Genomic DNA, 24,133 nt, shown 5'->3' on the forward strand with positions numbered 1-24,133 from the left:
GTAAGTATACTGCTAATTCATCTTATGTACCTACCTAATAACCAACATTGTAGCTTTCCCTGATGATGCCCATGAAAATGGGCGAAATATATTGGAATAAGTAAAAAGAGTACACTTTGTCCATATTCAGCTGGTTACCCAATTATTTTCTCCTCCTTAAACAATTTATATATATATATATATATATATATATATATATATATATATATATATATATATATATATATATATATATATATATATATATATATACATCTTCCAGACATTGATGCGTCCATACATTTATGTTTTTGCATGTAATGCTGCATCCACCGCATTGTTGCGTCAATATACGGACGCAGTATTACAATCGCTTATATTTCGGTAATGGTCGTTGCCAATTTCTCTTAGGTGATATAAGGGGACACTAGTAATCCAAACAAGTAATGTGGCCAATTTTCATAGAGTTGTGATGCACAGCAAAAAACTTATTGAGGATTTTAAGTGACGCATCAATAATATTAGCATGAAATGTTTGTGTATACATTAGTTCAAGATATCTCCTTCAGGAGGCGCATGAACCAATCGAGTATAATTCATTGGTGAATATTATTTTCATTCTTTCGATTATTCTGCGTCTTCTTAATTTGGCAACATTGCTAACCGTCTGAAGTACCGTTATACAAGTATTTTAAATGTCGATATTGGATCAACGGAAGAAATGGATAACGAAAATAAAATATTTATTGTCATCACAAAACTCAGGTAGGCCTTTGCGAAAATAAGTTCAATAAGTACAAATTAAAATTGTTTTTATACGGAAAAATAATGCATTCTTTAAAATATTTGCGTTTTTATAAGAAAATGATGCGTTTAATTATATTTACTGATGGGTACATTTTTTTATTTTACTTTCCTTTTCAATGAAGGACAGTTTTGTAACGAATAATGAAATAATATGCTTAAATGTAGTCAGCTTTACAGTTCAGACAGTATCCCTGATACATCGGATGTAGACTCTGATGAAGGCATGTTGGGAAAACCACTAAAAAAATATTTTACTTTAAATCGATATGTTTCACCCGTAATAAAGATTATATATATTATAGGTATTATTGTGTCCAGAAAATTTAGAGAAGTCTAATAACACTGGATTAGTTTTTAAGAACAATATTACGTCTCACGCCATATACGCCACGAAAAAGCTAAAAAAAGAGAATGGAAAAAAATTGCTAGATGCTAAGCACATTCTAAGAAGTCATTCAGGACGTTCAGAAAATTATTTCCTTTATTTCATGTAATTCCTTGAATAGAAGAAACCTTTAGAGACTGACCGATTAATCGGTTTCGGCCAGCTTCGGTCAGCATAAATCTTCAGCTAAAAACTTTCGGCGAAACCTTCGTCTTCACTTTGGCTGAAGGTGGAATAATGAAACGATAAAATATAAAAGAAGTTCGCCACCGAATCCACATGCAGTTTTCTTCTTCTTCTTCAGATGCAAATCCACTAATGGATGTTAGCGATCACATTTTCCAGTAACTCTCTGTTTCTTTTAATGCGTATCAGAGATTGTATGTCGTTAATCCCTGTCCATTGCCTTATGTTTCGGAGCCAGGGCATTTTCTTGCGTCCTATTCCTTTCTTGCCTTCAATTTGCCCTGGATTATAAGTTGAAGGAACTGGTATTTTTCGTTTCGCATAATGTGACCCAAATACGCCGTTTTCCTTTTCTTGATGTTTTCGAAAAGTTGGCGCTCTTGGTTGATTCTTTTAAGGACATCTACATTTGTGACTTTCTCTGTCGATGGTATCTTTAGGACACGGCGATAAAGTCACATTTCGAAGGCTTCTAATCTGTTTATATCCGTCGTTTTTTATAAAATGCTTCGCATTGTATATAATCTAAGATGCAACCATGAGATATCAAATTTTATTGTTTTATACGAGGTATGTAAAAAAATATGAATTTTCGCTCAACAGTAAAGTACCTTTATATTTCACAATATCGAAAATATTTCACATATCACCAAGAGTTCACCAAAATCATATATAACAGAATCTACAAGAGTGAAGCGGAAATCAACGAGTCACAATTTGGTTTTAGGAACGCTTTGGGCACAAGGTAGGCAGTGTTTTATCTGCAAGTATTAGTACAGAGGTGTAGAGATATGAACAAGGACGTCTACATGTGCTTTGTAGATTACTCGAAGGCCCTTGACAATGTAAGACATGACCAACTAATTGAAATTTTACAAAATATAGGAATTGATGATAAGGACATTCGAATTGTGACAAGTCTCTACTGGAATCAGACAGCCAGGGTAAAAGTCGGCAATGCGTCCACAGAGAGCATTGATATCAGAAAAGGTGTGCGAGAGGGATGTTTTCTCTCCCCTCTCCTTTTTAATATTTACTCCGGACAATTTTTTAAAAAAGCACTGGATGCAGCAAACGAATACATAAAAATCAATGGAGAATTGACAAGTAACATCCGATATGCGGACGATACAGTCGTACTTGCCAGTAGTATCGATGAACTACAGTATCTTATGGACAGGGTGCAAAGAGCGAGTGAAGAAAGAGGACTTAACCTCAACATAAATAAAACAAAATGGATGCTGGTCAGCAAAACTCAAAAACCTGCCAGACAATTGAAAATAAAAAACCAATCAATTGAACACGTTGACTCGTATATATACCTGGGAACAGTCGTCAACTCTAAATGGGATCAAACAACCGAAATACGATCTAGAATTGAAAAGGTTAGAGCAACATTTAACAACATGAGAAATATAGACACCAATTCCGACATATCTCTCCCACTAAAAATACGGCTGCTAAAATGCTATGTATTTCCAGTCTTGCTGTATGGCGCAGAGGCCTGGACACTAACGGAGACATTAATAAGGAAGTTAGAGGCATTCGAAATGTGGGTGTATTGAGGTCTCCTCAAAATATCCTGGACGACTTACACCACCAACGTAAATGTATTGCGCCGAACAAAAAGAAATCTCTTTCACAATTAAGAAACGGAAACTTGAATACCTCGGTCATATTATGAGACATGATAAATATCATATACTCCAACTGGACCGAGTGGATCAACATGGATCGAGTTATTCAGAAACGCCGAAAACAAGATTAAAATTGCTATGATGATAGCCAACGTCCGCAACGGACAAGGCACATGAAGAAGAAGAAGAATATCAAAAATGGTTATTAAGAAAAGTTGTTTGGAATTAAAAACTATGGTTAAATATTCAATTATGGTGAACTATAAAAGTACTTAACTGTTAAGCGAAATTCATATTGTTTTACATTCTTCTTGTTCCGTCTTCTAATGAAGATTGGCGGTCACTTTTTTAAACGCTTCTCTGTCTTTTGCAACGTGATATAGCTGTTCAACACTGAGTTTAGTCCAATCTCTGATATTCCTCAGCCAAGATTTCTTCTTTCTTCCCAAGCCTTTTTTCCCCTCTACTCTTCCTTGCATGATGACGTGTAGCAGAGAGTATTTATCGTTACGAAGTATGTGGTCCAAATACTATGTTTTTCTTATTTTAATTGTGTTCATAAGCTTCTTGCCATGTCCAATTCTTCTTAACACTTCTTCGTTTGAGACTTTTGCCGTCCAAGGAATTTTTAAAATACACCTATATTTAGAATGCCTCCAATTTTTTACTTTTAGAGTCCAAACTTCTACCCCATATAGTAGTTACGACCGAACATAACCTTTGACGAAATTTTTTTTACATACCTCATATAAAATTGAAAAAGTCTGTTATATGATGGTTGCATCTTAGATTTTAGACTAGATAGAGTATTTTATAAAGAATAACTTTTTTCGTAAAATTGGCAATAAATTAGTTATCTATCATAATTGAAATAAAATAATATTGGAACTCCGTAATTTGAGAAAAGTTTGCAATTTTTTTTTCAATAAGAAGGATGTAATTGCACATTAAAACGTAGTTTTAATTACAAACTATTTTCATAGTAACAATTTTTGATATTCTGAAATATCAAAACCTTTTATTATTTAAATATTTACCCTTTAACGAAATTCATATTTTTGACATACGTTGTATAAAATTGATAAAATTTTATACCTGATGGTTGAGTTTTAGATTTTAGACTATGCAGAGCATTTTATGAAGAATAACTTTTTCATATGATTGGTAATAAAAAAGTTTCTCATATGGTTCCTACTTACGCAGACATACTTTATAATAGCTAAAATTTTTTGAATTTTCAAATTGTAATGCCATATTCGGATTCAGCGTAATCAAAAACAAAAAAAGAAACATATTTTATCAAAGACAACTGATGAATTCAACGATATTGTTTTCATCCATTTAAAAAAATGTGATATCATATAATTATAAATATACATCCTTCTGTCTGTCTGCGAACACAATTCCTCCGTCAGTATACCAGGTAGAATGACAGATGGTGTGTCAAATGATAGATTATAAGTGAAGGATCCGTCGAACTCCCAGGATAATTACAGCTTAAGATAAAACAAATCCGTCTCAATTAATAAATTTTACAATATTGTACGACAATCCAAAATTTTACGTTTAGTTAAAATGTTAACAGAAATGTTAACAGAAAATAAATCACTTATGATGATTATTGAAACATAAATTTTTCTTGTTTTTTCATTCATTTCTAGAATAGAAAATCGACTTAAAGATTTTGACCCTTCCTTAATTTTTTTATGGCGACGACCCTGGAAGGATGGTACTAAAGGTGAGAAATTTAACCTAGTCTGTCTGTCCATCTATCCGTCCTACCGCGAATAAGACTCCTCTTCACTATACCAGGTAGACTGACAAATGAGGTGTCAAATAAAAGCTTATAATCCAAGGATGGTACTAAAGGTGAGAAATTTGACTTAGGATTTCCGGTTTTAAAAATGCGACCGGAAGTACTGTTTTAAAGTCACCGGAATAGTACAAGTGATAGATTATTCGACGCGCCTTCGCAAAACGAGAACAAATATATACTTTCGGTTTCATGACTCTCTGTCCGTCCCTCCGCGAATACAACTCCTCCATTATTAATACAGATAGAATGACAAATGAGGTGTCTAATGAAAGCTAATAAGCCAAGGATAGTAGTAAAGATGAGAAATTTGACAAAGGACTTCGGTTTTAGAGTTAAGCAATCGTAAGTACTGTTTTAAAGTCACTCAAAATATGATATGAATGTAAATAAATATGACTCAAAATTAGTAAAATCGTATATTAATCGACGCAAAGTTACACGAAGAGTTCAACTATCGACTTCCAGTTCTACTTGCGATTACTTTGGGTGAAAAGCTAAGACTTACGAAGTCCACTTACTTGTTTCTAAAATTATTTATATACAAAAATTGTTATTATTTTAACAATTAATAAACAATTAGCGGCTAAATCTTTGAAAAGAACTTTTTATTATAACATGTATATAAAATAACAAAAAAAGTTTTAGAAAACTATAAGTTTGTTTGAGTTTTTCGGAAACAATGCATGCTTTGTATTGTACCTTGCAACCCAAGGTACAAGTTATTGTACCCATTATCTAGCAAACAACCTTGAGAAAATAAAATGACCTTTTCTACACGGACATATTCTAACAGAGCACAAATAGCATTTAGGATCACATTAAAATGAAATGATAAACTGGACCGAGGTATTTGATAGTGGCAACGTTGCGGACGCAGAAATAGCTTCCCTATGAACAAAGATACCCTTTGCGGACACAGAAATGCCGGCTTGCTGTAATATGGTATATTTGGACGTTCCAACGATAGCAAAATATGTGGCTGCAAAATTGCTATCGCAGTGAAAGTAAAACTCATCTCCTTTATTCTTAGAGTATATAGAAAACTGAGTTGATGCCGAAGTAGCCATGGTTGCAGGATATCCAACAATGTTCTAAAATATAGATATACATCAATTTTTCGAGTGGACGCACAAACATACCTATGGTAAAAGGATGCAGCAATGATGGTAGGATTTATATATATATATATATATATATATATATATATATATATATATATATAAAGCAGTTAGGTAATATTGACTAATTAACTTTCTATATATATATATATATATATATATATATATATATATACAGTTTTTGGTTATTGGGTTATGCAGCAATTGATAAGTGTACTCTTTTAAGTTTTTATTCCGAGCTTTCGTTCATGATTATGAACATCGTCAGGGTGCTACAATTATATTATATATGTGAGACAATATGAAAATATGTATATAAAATTATATGTACTTACAACTTATTGAGGATATTTCAAATAGGTGGTCATTAAAATGAGATTTGTACTTATTAAAATGGTCATGTAATGTCTTGATATAACAAAATTATTCAAATAAAGGTTTATAATTTAGTTCAACTTCAAAATCGACGAAATATAAAATGACACTTGGACATTCATGACATGGAGTTATTTGAAATATCTAACAAAAAATTTTTTTTTTTAAATGTAGCACCCTGACGATGTTCATAATCATGAACGAAAGCTCGGAATAAAAACTTAAAAGAGTACACTTATCAATTGCTGCATAACCCAATAACCAAAAACTGTACATTTACTGTCAGCAAAGACTCATTGTCTTCTTATATATATATATATATATATATATATATATATATATATATATATATATATATATATATATATATATATATATATACTAGAATATTCCACAGGTATCCCGAATAAAGTACGTGCCTCATAGTGGCGGGATACGGGCAACAATACATTGGCTTATAGGGCAGTCCTTACAGTAGGGATCCTGGCCTATACAGAAAAATGCAGGCGGGTGTGGGGTAATACTGCACTTTGGTTGCATTGGTGGTGTATTGGCTAAACGTGCAGGGCAGGGTATGGTGCTGATAGAAAAGGCATTCAGGCATCAAATATCCAAAAATCTTTTCAGGCCATAATAATGAAAAGACCTTCTCCATACGCAATAAAAACTTATACTGAAATGATGGCATCTCCTGAGGTAAAATGTCCCGGAAGTAAAATGAGCCTCCGTTCGGATCTCCGGGTGAGGACTATCTCAGGGGGAACACCATTACAGGTTAGAAAAATCAGGATAGGGTCTTGGAATCTTGGTAGTCTTACAGGTAAGAGTCTGGATGCGCTCAAACGAAGAAGAGTTCAAATTGCTTGTATTCAAGAAACTAGGTGGAAAGGACAAAGGGCGAAAGAACTAGGTGATGGATATAAATTGTGGTATGTAGGGAGTAGTAACACCAGAAATGGAGTTGGTATAATTGCTGATAGTGAAATGAAAGATAACGTAGTAGAAGTTGTAAGAACGAGTGATAGAATGATGTCAGTGAAATTTGTAATTGATAAAGAGGTATTGAATGTTGTGTGTGTGTGTATGCTCCTCAAACAAGTCTGGGTGAGAATGAAAGAATAGCTTTCTATGACCAATTAGGAGACGTACTGAGTGATATTCCAGCAGAGGAGAAAGTTATAATAGGAGGTGATTTCAATGCACATGTGGGCCAAGCCAAGACAGGATATGAAACAATACATGGGGGATACGGCTTTGGAACTAGAAATTAAGCTGGAGATGACATGCTAGAATTAGCAACAGCATTGGATATGGCGATTGTTAACACATTCTTTAAAAAGAGAGAAACTCAACTTATTACCTACAAAAGTGGACAACATCAATCCCAAACAGACTACTTTATGATAAGGAAAGAAGACATACGTGAATGCAAGGACTGCAAGGTAATAGTTAGTGCAACAGTAAGCCAACAACATAAGCTGCTTGTTCTGGACATCAAAGTAAAAAGTGAAACTAAACAAAAATATCAGAGAGGACCACAAAAAATCAAGTGGTGGATGCTAAAAGATGAGAAGGAAGGTCTATTCAGGGAAAGAATAGTAGAAAAAATATGTTGGAACATGAAAGGAAGCCCTAACACAATTTGGAGAAAAATGGCCAATATTATTAGAGAGACGGCTATTGAAATACTTGGGAAAACGTCAGGAAAGAAGTTTGAGGATAAAGAGACTTGGTGGTGGTCAAATGAAGTACAAGGAAAAATCAAAGAGAAGGGAAAATTATATAAAAAGTGGCAAGAAACCAGATCGGACATAGATCTTCAAAACTATATGGTCGCCAAAAAGGAAGCGAAAGTAGCAGTAGCAAAAGCTAAAGCAGAAGCGTATTCAAACCTATACGATCATCTTGATACCAGGGAAGGTGAAGCAAAGATATATAAAATAGCCAAACAGAGAGCAAAGAAAGCAAGAGATTTTAATCAGATTAGATGTATCCGAGATGAAAATAATAAAATACTAATTCACGAAAAGGATGTAAAAAAGAGATGGAGAAATTATTTTGACAGTCTATTAGATGAAGAATTTGACAGACAGCCTGTGGAGTTAACAAAGACAGTAACAGCAATGGTTAACAGAATAACAAACGAGGAAGTGGCTCAAGCGCTTCAAAAAATAAAGAAAGGAAAAGCAGTCGGACCAGATGATATTCCTGGGGAAGTATGGAGAGCATTGGGAGAGACAGGAACAAGTTGGCTAGCAGGTCTATTTGGAAAATGGAAAAATACAGGAATAAAGAGACCAACGCTCACATGGTATTCATTGATCTTGAGAAAGCATATGATAGAGTTCCTCGAGAGGTTCTGTGGTGGGCACTCGATAAGAAAGGAGTCCCTGGCGAATATGTAAAGATTGTGAGAGATATGTATGAGGGAGTAACAACTAGTGTTAGGACAGGTGTGGGAGAGACTGATAAATTTCAGGTGAAAGTAGGATTGCACCAAGGCTCGGTGCTTAGTCCTTATTTATTCTCATTAGTTTTGGACCAGATAACAGCGAAACTACAGGGTAGTATTCCATGGTGCCTAATGTATGCTGATGATGTAGTGTTAATAGGAAATAGTGAAAGTGATTTAGAACAAAAACTGGAACAGTGGAGACAAGCTCTGGAGGAAAAAGGTTTAAAACTTAGTAGGACAAAAACAGAGTATTTGGAATGTTCATTTAAAGATGGAGTTACTACAAATAAAATGGTATCTTTGGATGGTGAAATGATTGTGAAAAGTAATAGTTTTAAGTACCTAGGATCGGTATTACAGAGTAATGGAGAAATAGATGGAGATGCATGCAGTAGAATTAGGGCTGGATGGATGAAGTGGAAAGAAGCGAGTAGTGTGTTGTGTGACAGAAAAATTCCAATGAAGCTGAAGGGAAAATTCTATAAAACAGCCATAAGACCGCTATAATGCACGGAACTGAATGTTGGGCAGTGAAAAAGAAAGAGGAACAACGAATGCATGTGGCGGAAATGAGAATGCTTAGATGGATGAGTGGAGTGACAAAGAAGGATAAAATTAGAAATTAGTATATTAGGGGAAGTCTAGGTGTGGCACCAATTGATGCCAAAATGAGAGAGCATAGGTTAAGATGGTTTGGTCATGTTCAACGTCGACACCAGGAGAAGAACTAAATCTTAAACTACCCCCGTCCGATTTATTCTTAAATCAAAGGAACAAAATAAATGAGATGTGGCAAAACCTATACAGTGCATCAACAACCGGAACAAACTTTTGTAAACACCAGCCAAGGATCCCCAGAAAACCATGGTTTCACAAAATACCAAACAGAAACTTTGTCGCCACAATAAATCGAATACGTGCAAACCATGCACTAACACCTTATTATAAGCACAAAATAAAAATTACAGACGATCCACTGTGTAGTTGTGGTAAAATGGGTACATTGGTACATGTTTTACTTGAATGTCCAATAAATATTGTAAACATTAATAATCTATATAAAAACTTAATTCACTACAAGATAAACCTTCCAATAAACCTAAATTGTATTATTTTTTCAGGAAATAATAATATACTTTATGTACTTCATCAACACATCATAAACTGTAAACTAAAATTGTAAAATTACTAACCAATTTTGTAAGCAATTCTGCAAAACAAACTAAATGTAAAGCATTAAAGGAAAAAAAAGGTGAATACAAAAAAAAATAATAAAAAAAATAAACCAATTAAAAAAAACAAAAAAAAAACAAAAAAAAACAAAAAAAAAACAAAAAAAAAACAAAAAAAAAAACCAAAAAAAAAGAAAACAAAAAAAAAATAAAAACATACAACAAAGAGGGCTAAAACCTCCGCGGCGTTGAACCGGGTTGATGCTCTAGCGCGGAAGGAAAAAGAAAAAAAAATAAACACCTTACACTTTACTAATGCTACATATTACTAACAAAACAAATAAATACATCATGCTCAAGTTTGATACTATGAAACAATTTACACAAACTATTTATACAATCTAACATAGTCTGGCTAATTGGTTCTCACCAAAGCCATAAATTCCACAGAAAAAAAAAACGTCGAGACGTTAATCACCCAATACGAAGAATAGCTGAAGTGCAGATTCCTGGAAGGAGTAGGAGAGGAAGACCAAAGAAGACCTGGGGGGAGACGATAAGGCAGGACATGTTGGTAAAGGGGATTAACATTGCTATGACCCAAGATAGAGTTGTGTGGAGAAATGCAATTAGGGAAGCCGACCCCGCATAGGAATAAGGCAAAGAGAATGATGATGATACTAGAATATTCCACAGGGTGTTCTGAACTTTAAGGAAAAAACAAAGTATAATTATTACACCCAGTTTCTTAGTGTTGTTCTGAAACTATTTCCTTGTGGCATTTTTATGATTAACTATTTATATGGGAAATAAGCCACAATTAAATTGAAAAAAAAATAATCGTTTCGACGCCCAAAAAAGTTGTTGTCAAAACACAAAATACTACTAAATATAAACAAAAATGTTGTTGCTAAGTAAAAAATTCTTCTAATAATTTATTTAATCTGACTCATTTATATTGGCAATTCAGACATATATTATACATTTTAAAGTAGAAGACTTTAAAATGATATTACCAATATTTATGAGTTGCGTTCCTGGGACGACTTTACTGAAAGATAGTGCATTCGATTACATGAAATCAACCCCAACTCAAGAATATCCGTCACAAAAAAATCATAGCATGTGATCTGTCTTTAAAAAGACAACCAAATGCAACGACGACAGTAAAATTCTCGCGTTAGAGATTCCATAGTAAATCACAAGGGAAAACCAGGAAAAAACCTCGTGATACTATCCCGACATCGTAAGTATTTGGTCTTACATTTAATTTACTCTCAAGAACTAATAACAAATTCTGACCTTAATGCGTTTTAATTATAAATAATATTAATAATACATAGATATATAACTAATACTAAAATATAAAATATGTACTAACTCGATATGTTATTGACTTACTAATCTTGGTATTTTCTTTCTATTGACTTCCTCTTTCCACATCCTACTGCATTCTACCGAGGAATTTGCGACACAATTGGTTTCATTTAGCATAATTAGAGCCGCTTCTTTGATTTTTCTCTTTTTACTATCTGATTCTTTCAGGACTATACTTGAATCTCTCCACTGAACTATATGTTCATTATCCCATGCGTGTTGAATGAACTACCTTTCAGTAAAGTCGTCCCAGGAACGCAACTCATAAATATTGGCAATATCATTTTAAAGTCTTCTACTTTAAAATGTATAATATATGTCTGAATTTCCAATATAAATGAGTCAGATTAAATAAATTATTAGAAGAATTTTTTACTTAGTAACAACATTTTTGTTTATATTTAGTAGTATTTTGTATTTTGACAACTACACCCGATTTGGGCATCGAAACGTTAATAAAATTATTTTTTTCAATTTAATTGTGGCTTATTTCCCATATAAATAGTTAATCATTACATCCAGTATAAAATGGCATTTACCTGCCTAGCAACATTGTTAAAGATATTGTTAAAGAATAAAGCTATAACATACTAAAAAATCACTAAAATTGGACAACATGTCTAGGAAGTTCGAGACGTCTAACGTAATATATATAAATATAGGGTGCATTACCTGATCGACCATTAAGATGATCGGGAACAGAATTTCTTGCACTGCCACTTATTTTCGGAGGAAGAGTGCTTGCCAGACTACTAGATCTTGTCCTAGTATTTATTACTGGTTGTCCCGACCTTAATATCCTCAATGGATTCGTTACCATTAACTAAAATATTTTTAATTAAGTACAATTACAAATACATACATACCTTTTACAAGTAAAGTTGCAATTATTTCAGTTTATATATGAAATTACAATATGAAAACTACGAGGCTCGTTCAATTGAAACCCATCTTTGGTCCAGAAAAAAATTATTGGCAAATACATATATCTACAAATATTAACCACTAGAATTAAGGCACCTATCCCTTTCTTTCCACTTAAATAATTCCACTGTACACCAAGCTTAAAGCATTCTTGTGGCTGTTGCTTGAAGAAGTCTTTTACAGCATTTTGAATTTCTTCGTCCGACTGAAAACGATTACTTTGTAACGCCTTTTAGGATGTGAAAATCGCATGGCGATAAATCGGGACTATAAAGTAGATACTTTAATATCCTCCAAGTCTTTCGTTGTAGGTTTTCTTAACTACTTTGGCAACATGAGGCCGAGAATTTTCGTGCTGGAGAATGACATCACGGAAGAGCTTCCGTGGACGTATTCGTCTTATTGCTTGATGAAGCTTGTTCAAAGATTTATTATACATGTTTGCGTTGATATGCAATGTAGGTTTTGTAAACTCATGAGCAAGGGACATTCATGGTCGAAAAAAAATATATGACCATGTCTGAAGAAGGTTGAGCTTTAACACTAGAAATTCTGAGGGGCCAATTTGGGCCCTGTTGCGATTTAAAGTTATTGTAGTTTTTTATTTGAGGCAATAATATTTTCATATTTTATGACTTTTAATATTTTGATACAAAGCGTTATTTAAAACAAAAAAATATTGTTTACTAAATTTATTTAATGTTTTTTTAACAAATCTACCATAGAAGTCTAAAGGGGCTAAATTGGCCCCGTGTAAGTTATTATCGTTTTCTGGGAAATTCGACGATCCTTTCTTTCAAATTCCTGTCGAATGGATAAAATTATATTTATGTATGTTTATTGTAAATGGTTACCCTTATACTGGTACTGATCATCTACGTAATAAATATACAATTATTGGCGAACACAAGTGAACACAAAGCTGCAATTGTTGGTGTAGAGGACCAAATGACGCGTCTTTATACTACAAAAGTAACTTCAAGACGATGGCCTATGTACGTGTTTTATAATACTCTTGACTTGGAAGCAATAAATGCATGGATTATTTATAAAGAAATAACTGGAAGTAGACTCAGTTTTCGTAAGTTTATTCTTCGACTGTGTGAAGAATTATGGGCCCCCCCATACCTTGTCTCCCGAAATCTGGAACTACGTCTAGCAACACCAGGTCTACCAACAACTAAAACTGTTACTATCCAAAAACGAAAAAAATATCAGTTGAAAATATTTTGTAAAGGAAATCATACTTCCAATCATTGCCACGGTTGTAACAAGGCAATGTGTGGCAAATATCAAAAACTGCAAATTGTATGGTGTTCCGAATGTTTTTGATGGGCAGCGAATGTGTTAAACAATAAAAGTAAAAAATAAAATTAGATTCTACCGTCTAGAATAGATTTAATTTCTTTAAACTGAGTTTTAATCGATTAAAGAACGTGGGGCCAAAATGATCCCTTCCGGCTTTCTAGGTAGGTATGCTAAGCCAGACTTTCTAGTGTTAAACTCTTCGGTGGCGGATAACTTGCGTATTTCCATTGCATCAATGACAGCTTACTGGTTGGTTTAAAATAATAACAGCAAAATTAGTCGCCAGCAAATTATCGTTAAAAGAAAGAAAGTATTTCGTCATTACCGTTTTTCCTATATTCCGTAAGATTTTGCAAAGATAAACCCGTTCTCATGATTTTTTGGTCCTCTGACAAAAGGCAAGGATTCCATTCCGCCCAAACTTTGCTGTAACTAACCTTTGTTCACAAACAGAACAGAATAATATACCCACACCAACATTTTCTGAAATTACTCTAATTGAAATTCGATAATTTTCTCTAATCAAGTCTGTTGCGAGAATTAAACATAAGTGAAGTTGGCGCGGCGCTTGAGTAGGTGCAGTTGTCCACGCCTATTTGGACGTGTGACACTTGCGGTTAGCGACCACTAATACTTTTGCTGTGCTTTTGCTTCGGAGCTTCTAGACAATTGACAGTATCTGGATTGGATGGACAGCTTCTGGATAATATTATTCGTCCGCTATAACTTTTCCCATGAGTCACGATTGGTTTTCAAACAAATTAAGTCAAAACATAAAGTGAAACGTACGCCGATGTGTGTAGTATATAGTATACAGTATACAAAATGTATATACACATCGACGTTCGTTTCACTTTTAGTCGAGGAAATGAAGCTGAAAAAATGGCAAAACCTCGCAATTTTTTCGTCCAACATCGATTTGTACAAAAATTTGGGATTAGGCTCATTTCACACTCTAGTTCATTTTCTATATTGAGCCGTTGTACGCTTTTGGTTGTTTAAGGGTAAAAACTACCCCTAATTGTAAAAAATTATAAAATAACATTTTAAACTTTAATATTGTCAACATTTGGTTCTTATTAGTTACATAATGATTGTTTTATGCTTTAAGATATAATATCATAATATTTCAACCCTTAAAACCACCCTTGTTGGAGCTATATATAAAAAAATTACTTATCCTAAAAGAATAATTTCGGCTTGCATCGATTTACATAAAAATTTGGGATTAGGATTATCTCACACTGTACTTCATATTCTATATCATGCTTAAGGGCGTTGATTATTTTTAGTGGTGTAAACTACCCCTTATTGTCAAAAATTATATAAAAACATTGTAAACTTTCATATGGGTAAAATTTGGTTTTGATTGGTTAAATAATGATTGTTTTATACTTTAGGATATAATATCATAATATTTCAACCCTGAAAAACCACCCTTAATAACATTACAGTTTTTATAAGTAGATATTTTAATAGATCTATACAGAAAAAAAGTAGAATTAAAGAATTACAAAAACATTTATTTACAGAAAAATACGAATTTACAAATATGTACAAATACAAATACAAATAGTTTTTTAGTCATCTTCCAGTATAAAAACCGGTTCTGTGGTATTATACATACATTGAAAATTATCCATAAGCGGACTATCCGAATTTTTCGAAAACAAAATTCGTTTTATAAACATAACTCCTTCATTTTTGGCGATAAAAAGTTTATTCAAAAATGACTTTGTAGGATTTTTGAAGACTGTGTAAACTAAATTTCGTAAGATCCCTTAGTTTTTAATTAGGGTGGGTTTAAAGGGCTCGAATAAGGGGATCTTTGCTCGTAAATAGAGGTTTTAAACAGCTATATCTCGCTAACTGTTCACTGTAATGAAAATCTATGCACAAGAGAATTTTAGTTGTTAAAAAAGCTACAATTTAGTTATCTATAATTTTTTTCGTATCTCCAGTATTTTCGGAGATATTTTGAAGTAAAAGGTGAAAAATAGGAAATTCCAAAAAAATTATTTTTCTTTAAACTCCAATTTTTCTAAAATTAGGCCTTTTAAATAGGTCAAACATCTTGAGTGTATTGATAATACAAATATAAAAGGAATTACAGAAAGGTGAAGACCAATTTTTAATTAGGAAGGTAGTTAAGGGATTGTTTTCACTGATTTTTTCATAGAGAAAAGCAGGTACCGACCTTTTTTTGATTATAAGTCGCCTAATTTTCAGGCTAGAAACTTTTTACTATTATTTTTTGAAAGGCCTAACTGTGTACTTGAAAAAAGATTATTTAAGTTTTCCTCGAAAAATGCAAAGTTTTTCCGTTATTTTACTTTGAATATTTCAAATTATGCATTTGACGAAAAAAGCTAACTTTAACAGGCCGTATCTCGGTTTGTGTTCGTCTTAGATATTACAGACAAAGAATTTGGTTTTTATTACTAAAAGGTACAATTTTGATATCTGCAGTTTTTTTGATCAAATGCATATTTTTCGAGGTATTCTCAAAAAACCCTCTAAAAAAGTCGATTTTTTCATCGAAAAACTGTTACTTTCAAGCGCGAATAACTCGAAAAATATTAGTTTTACGAAGAAAATGTAAAACACATTTTTTTCTTGGAATTACTTTTTACATCGATTCACATAGTTAAAATGTAATAAAAAATTGCCGCCTCCGAGATGGGGTGGCAACCACCCCCAAGGTTTTAGCGTACAGCGACATGATATAGAAAATAATCCTTGGACTATTCCCTACCTTCTGTGAAAATTTCAAGTAAATCCATGCTGGACGAAAAAAATGCGAGCCAAAATGCTTCATTTCCTCGACTATTTATGTTTTGACTTATATGGGAACAGTTATAGCGGACGAACAAACAATAGCGTCTATTTTAAATTATTCACTGCTGTGTCACGCTGTGTTTTCTTCCGTTCTGCATTATGTCCATGAAAGTAATTGTTGGACGGAACGGCCTCCATGCGGCGGCCGTTCCGTCCTGTGTCCGCTCATGAACACCGGGCCTTAGTCCCATGGCAACGCTCATTGCAAACAAAACGGGCTTGGCTGACGCTGCGAGATATTAATTAGTGGATTTTCATATTCTTCGCTTGTCATTAAACGGGATAAGATTTAGCCAGCATTTTATTTACCCAAACGAGCAGATACCTACGACACTTAAAATAGGTGTTAATGATATACAGGGTGTCCCGAATAGATTGGTCATAAATTATACCACATATTCTGGGGTCAAAACTGGTTCGATTGAACCTAACTTACCTTAGTACAAATGTGCTCATAAAAAAAGTTACAGCCCTTTGAAGTTACAAAATGAAAATCGATATTTTTTCAATATATCGAAAACTATTAGAAATTTTTTATTGAAAATGGACATGTATCATTCTTATGGCAGGAACATCTTAAAACAAAATTATAGTGAAATTTGTCCACCACATAAAAATTTTATGGGGGTTTTGTTCCCTTAAACCCTCTCAAACTTTTGTGTACGTTCCAATTAATTCATTCTTGTGGTACCATTATTTAACCACAACGTTTTTAAAACTTTTTTGCCTCTCAGTATTTTTTCGACAAGCCAGTTTTTATTCAGATGCGGCTTCTTTTTTAATATATTTACATAAAAATTTTATGGGGATTTTGTTCCTTTAAACCCCCCAAACGTTTGTGTACGTTCCAATTAAACAAAACTAAAAATTAGGTTGGAGAAAATGTAATCTCAAAGTTCAAAATCGGTATACGTTAAAAAAATGCATTTTCTCGGCTTCCCATGGAACAATTTTCTTCATTCTTTTTTTTGTTCCCAAGTAACTCGAGTACTATCCGACAAGCCAGTGCTGGCGCGTGACCTTGAGCGAAAATACACAGCATCAAATGCAGAATACGAGAAGGTCAGCCGCCACCTCTCGCTTGTTGCTCTGTAGAGCCATCTAACTAACGCATTATCAAATGTCAGACTTGCTTTTGTTTTGTTATAATAGATTAATTTATTTATAAGAAAAAAAACTACATATTTTTTTCAGTTGTAGACTTTTTTTAGATAAACTTACTACAAGTGTACCTTTTAACGTTAAAAACACAAATATTCTCATTTGAAAGCTGTATACTTATTTAAACAATCTTTATATAAACAAATTAAAAATTTTTGTTATAGTAAATAAATTAATTTATTATAACAAAACAAAAGCAACTATGGCATTTAATAATGCGTTAGTTAGATGGCTTTACTCGAGTTACTTGGGAACAAAAAAATAATGAGGAAAATTGCTCCATGGGAAGCCGAGAAAATGCATTTTTTTAACGTATACCGATTTTGAACTTTGAGATTACATTTTCTCCAACCTAATTTTTGATTGGAATTTTGCTATTTTTGGCAATTTTCACTCATAATATCGATAGTTTTTATTATAATAATATATGTTATCGAGTATTTTAAAGATATGAAGATTGGTGTGGAGAAAGAGGACCGAAATAGAAAGGTGTATGTATGTATATACACCGTTCTTAGGCGTCAACGCCCTTCGGTAGGGATCTATGGCGGAGTATCACCAAGCCGCAAGCCCTTATCCCTTGCCGTACCGCTCCTCCATAGGCCGATCAGACGCCAGTTTATTCCAGACCAAGCCGTAGACTCTAATGAGTTTTATACTACGGCGTTGGCCTTTTAATAATTTCTTGACCTGGCTGAGGCTCGAACCATCGATCGCAAACCACTAAACTTGTCGATCGACTGCGCCTTTGCCAACTGGACCGTCTAGACCGACAATTTATAAGCCAAAAAATTGTTTATAATTTTAAAATATTCCTGAGGCCGCCTAAATAGTCCAATTTTAATTCTGTAAAGTACATTAGATAGGTACGATATCTTTTTATACAAAAACCATAGTTACTCTTGTGTCATAATTATTGTGGTTATTATAGCGACCGTAAATTTTTAATTAACAATTCAATTGCTGCTAAACTGTTCATTCAATTTCCATCGGCTTCTGGAATTATACTCTATACGAAAAGAGCTTTTATATTACCAAGTTATTTAATTATTTATAAACAATTACTTATCTAAAATTTTAGTTGAAAATTAAAGATTTTGTTGGAAAACCCGCATTTTCCGGTGAAAAATTTTCGTCGGGGTAAATCGGGAAAAACACGTCTCTATTCAGAGTTTAATTGCAGTGAATTTTTATTAGGGGGTTTTTGGTGTAAAGTTACAATCTTTGGAGTTATAGAGCAAAAATTGAAAAAATACGATTTTCGGGCGCCATTTTGTTTATAAAAAAAAGTAGCACACTATCTGCGGACTTTGCATACCTATATCTATATATTATAAAAGAAAGTCGAGTTATGTTAGTTACACCATTTATAACTCGAGAACGACTGAACAGATTTTGATGAAATTTTACGTGTATTCTACCGGACTGGGAATAGGCATAGCTGTTTTCATGCCCGTACGTCATAAGGGGGCTTGCCCCCCTGATATATTTTTTTAATTTCTCGACAAACCGTTTTTTCCTAATTTTGTATGATTTAGAATCCACAATCCTAAATTTTCACTTTTTTTATCTTCAACCGTTATTTTTTAATAGCCATTCAAATATTTTACATCTTTGTTGCCATACTCCTCCGAAACGATTTTACCTATTTTTATGAAATTTGGCAGGTATACTCCCTGCTGAATTCCGAACAGAACGATACTATTTTTTCTCTCTAGCGCAATCCGTTTCCGAAATAGCGAACCGTAAGCCGTAGAAAAATTCTGAGCACAGAAGAAGAACGAGCGGGAAATTTCATAAAAGAGAAGTTCAACAGTTTAACTTTTGGACTCAAATTGGACAAAATATTAATTTTTAATTCTGCGAAATTTTATAAATATATCTCTTTTTTCACGAATTGCAAGCTGTAAAAATATTCTGAACACAGGTTTTTTGTATGAAAAGTGCAACAGTTTAACTTTTCTACGTAAATTGGACGAAATATAATTTTTTTAATTTTACAAAATATTCAAAAAATTGGTATCTCCAAGCGGAATTTTTACTCACGAATCGTAATCTTTACAAAAATTCTGAGCACACGTATAGAACGACCGGCAAATTTCATGGAAGAAAAATGCTACAGTTTAACTTTTGGACATAAATTGAACAAAATATTAATTCTTTAATTTTATGACATTTTCAAGTGTCAGTGTTGCCATACTCCACCTAAAGAGATCGATAATGTGAGGTATAATGTGGAGAGCAGATGGGGCTACCGACGAAATGCTTTTTTATATTGTTACAAGACACAGGATTCATAGATTATTCGATAGTTTCATGTAGGTATTAAAAATATCAATAAGACACTGGCATTGACAATCGTTGGTTGGTACCACATTAGCCTTTGCTGAGCGAGACATTAAGTGCTCATATTAATGTTGAGTTCTTCAGTTAGGTGAAGACCATCAAATACTTTTTTGCAAGTATGTGAAGAAAGGCAATATAATACGGCTGTGTCTCAAGTTGAAAATGCCAATATGAATGTTAATCCAATTAACAAAAACTATAAAATAAAAATTCATGAACGAGATTCAGCAGTTATTCATTTAGCCGTTTATCTTGAAATAGATCAGCGCGTGTATTTCATGAACAAGACCAGTGATTGATCGTGCTATAAATCCACCCAAAACTGCACTCACCGAATGTTTCAAGGCGGTTAATCGTGTGGATGCTTTTGGTACCTTTGCACGAGCGTTAACTATTCTCACAAGTACCTACCACTATTTTACATAGACTCAAACAAACCGCAACATGCACCCCGATTGATAAATGTCTCAATCTATTCAACACACCTTGGTGCGAATATTTACAGGCAATCCAAGGCAGACTGACTACTTTTATCTTCGACCGTTGGTGACCAATTACTTTTTAGACTTCTAGTTGAGACTTCTGAGCTTCACCGATGAGGCATAAGGATGCTGAAATAGCTATATGGAGATGGTGGTCCAACTCTGAATCAAATATAAACAAAACCTGCCTTGATCTTTTTTATCTAATTACTTTTTACTTTAAAGATATGCGTAATTACCTAAAGTAAATGGACAAGTGTACTCAATATAAATATATCAGATATGCCAATTCAATTTAAGCGTGTTAAATTTCCAATGAGATTGTCATCTACAGTGCCATTAGATTAAATTGTGATCGATATTATTTTGTTGTTATTTTCATAATTAATTAATATATAAAATTTTTAAGTATAAATTAAATATAAATGTTTGATGGTGGTGGATTAAGATTGCGCCAAGTTTTTTTTAATGAATTCTGGGACTGGGGACATTGTGTCACGTCGCACAGTGGTGCCAAATGCTGAAAACGTAATCATGAGATAAAAAAAGTCCTATCTAGATATTTTCATGTTTACAGTTTTTTTTTCACATACTATCGTAGAGTAGTAATACGCAGGTATAAAAATCATACCGGATGTATTCTTATTCATATCTCAGGGACAAGTGAATCATGTACGACGTTATCTTGGCCGACAGTGAAAGTGAAAAAGAACGCGTGTATTGCAAACGCTGTAAAATGTTTTGTAATTTATCAATTTTATCGCTGTAAAGCAGATCCTTCTTTTTCAAGTATGTAAGATGTAATTTGACTTAAGATTGATTAACAACGAGTCCATAAAATTTGTTAATACATAAACAGTAAAAATACGTATGCATAGTTAAAATGATTAAAATTTTGTACAGTTATAAGTACATAATTCTGTGGCGGTTCTACATAACAGAAATATGTATTGGCGGTTGTACATAAGTAAAACGTTTTGAAAGTTGTACTTCAAACCGAAAATATATGCGTAATCAACAATTTTAAGGGTTTCTTATAATATAACATTTCAAAAAAATATGCGCTTAAAATAAAAATTTTGAATTTATTTACGCCATATTGGATCCGTCATTTATTTAAAAAAAAATGTCAGATTTGTAATGAGCGACCTTAAATTACTGAATTTTTAAAAATATTGTGCTTTTATTGATATTTTAAATATTTTCCATTTTGGATCCGCCATTTTGTTTAAAAGAAATGTCAGATTGATAATCAGCGATGCCAAAAAGCCTTAAGTGCGAAGGTAAATCCGAAGTGTATGAACCATATACGCTTTTAAAGGTTTAAGACCACGTTTTCAGCATTTGGAACCACATTGCGTCGATGCATGTGCCACTAAAAAGTGACGGCATAATACTCATATTATGTTTTCTACTATTCAAGTTATAGACAGTGTGCTGTCTATATATGCTGCCCAAACTGCCTAGCAAATTCTACCTATCCCGGCTCATTGTCTACATGTTTTGCACATGGAAGATTCAACTTTTTTCATACGTAATATTTTTAAATATTGTTTTGGTTCCGTTAATTTTTAGTTATTGAATTATGACACATTATCTAATTCCATAAGGTACATACGGTGCAACGAAGTTCACCGGGTCAGCTAGTTATTAATATATACAAATATAAGATTCGATTCCAGCAATAAAGTTGCTGGTAAATAACTTTTCTCAAAAATGGCCTATTCTCCGATAATCTGCCCAAACTAGTTGTGGAGTGTTTACACACGCTTATCAACCTCCCGTGTCTTGTCGGGTAATTATGAAAGTCAGAGTTGAGGGTAAAATTTTGAAATTTAGTTTGACGTGAATAATACACTTATATATAAAGCTGGAAAGTCAACAGTCTGTGTTCAATAAAATATTTACGACATGATTGTCTATTATCAATATTGAATATCAATCTAAGAATTCTCTTTTGAGTTATAAAAACTCTAGAAGAGTTCCTAGAGTTTCCCCACAAGACAACATTGTAGGCCATATATGAATAAACCAATGCATAGTACACACTTATCAATTGGTTAGTATTAAATAGAGTTTTCAATTGACGGATCGCATATTAACCCTTATTCATTGTTTTGCAGACTTTAGTAACATTTTCATCCCATATATTACTTTCTAGAATGCTACCAAGAAATAATGGTGTATCACTAAAAGGTATTTCATCAGAACTAACTGTGATCTTATAATCATGGGATGGCTCATAGGCGCAACCACATTCTTTAAGAGCTAATTAAAATATTTTAATTTATTTTGCCTCACCATAGGCGCAACCAAACTTTTTAAGATTAATTTAAATATTTTAATTTTGTCTCACCATAGTCGTATCCAAACCATTTTTATAAAAATAGTAATACCGAATCTAAATTTAATTGCCATAGGCGTACCTGATAAACAGGGCCATCCACTTAAGTTATATATTTCGATTTAACACTTACTGTGCAACGTTTTTAAATTAGTCGAACCACGGCAGAAGAACACTTTAAAAATATGCTAAGTATTTGGTAGCTCGTCGTGGTATAATTAAAGCTTCTTTAAGAGGGGAGGGGGGGTATGGTTTGAAATATTTAATTTTTTTGTTATTTCAAATAAAAGTGCATACTTCCAAGAATACTCTCTGAAAATTTCAAAATAATCGGAGTAAAATTACCAGAGATACAGGGTGTTGAATATCCCTACCTTCGACTCACGTTGCCGCGGCTTCGCGCCAGCACGCTTGAGCGTAGTGAGAAATGTTATACAACTGTTCGCCTTCTCTTTTGTAGATTACTCCTCGATTTAAAAAACATATTCCAATGTGCATCACTTTACGATTTGGCAGAAAAATAAGAAGATGAAGATGCAGTTGTCAAAACTTTAAACGCATTTTTCTCAAAACTGCTTTTTCAAATGCGGTGGACATTGTAACTGAAAAACTACTGGGCCGATCTACCTGATATTTTGCACATATTTTCTTTGGGCATTTCATGAGGTAACAACGTCGAGATATTTTTCTTTTTTTGCTTATTTTTTGTTCAACAATAATAAGTCTGTTGATTTTCACAAAATTTTTACCAAAAATTTCATTTTTTTGATTTCTGAGTGATACCAAAAATTCACAAACCATTAAAAATAAAAAAACTCGACGTTGTGACCTCGTGAAACTCATAAGCTTATTAAATCTTTTTGATTTTTTTGTTTCGTATGATCGAGTGATGAGTTCTGATGTCCACCGCAAAATCCATTCTTTTGTGAGCTGCCTGTCAAAATTTGTCACCAATGGCTCATTTTCCAATATTTTGGATTGGATTTTTTTCTAAGCATTCTTTGAATTGTACTTAATATGCTTATATAATTTAAAAATAAAATATTTGTACCATAGCTTCGAAAAAAATTCACAAAAATGTACTTGATATGTTGATTTCAAACCATACCCCCTCCTTAACCAGATTCGATAACCTTGTTAAAAATTGCGTTACGCCGTTATCATGCACCAGCCGTATTGACTTATAAACTCGTTTAGATACTGTAAAAAATGTTCCTATAGAATATGAAAAAATACAATGTGAGATTGAACAGCTTTGTTTAATAAATGATCTTCCTGAAATAAATCTTCAAGAAGATGAAAGAGATGAAGAGAGAAGAGTCTTCTTCAATCACTTCTCCTAATCATCATGTAAATACCTATTTACCCCCAATTCCTTTACGTGAATTTCAAAGAAGCTACGAAACTTGGGTAACCTTTAAAG

At 33.1% G+C, this 24,133-nt stretch overlaps 1 protein-coding gene across 5 annotated transcripts in view; it reads right to left on the reverse strand.

Moving 5' to 3' along the window:
• LOC126888763 (activated Cdc42 kinase-like) overlaps positions 1–24,133 on the reverse strand; it is a 1,045,651-nt gene that overhangs the window by 157,068 nt on the left and 864,450 nt on the right. For all 5 annotated transcript variants that reach the window (XM_050657144.1, XM_050657145.1, XM_050657142.1 and 2 more), the window contains one exon: positions 11,980–12,130. In XM_050657144.1, the coding sequence (XP_050513101.1) occupies positions 11,980–12,130 (151 nt within the window). The remainder of the gene's footprint in view (positions 1–11,979; positions 12,131–24,133) is intronic.

This window comes from Diabrotica virgifera, chromosome 7 (assembly GCF_917563875.1).
Source record: "Diabrotica virgifera virgifera chromosome 7, PGI_DIABVI_V3a".
NCBI lineage: Eukaryota > Metazoa > Arthropoda > Insecta > Coleoptera > Chrysomelidae > Diabrotica > Diabrotica virgifera.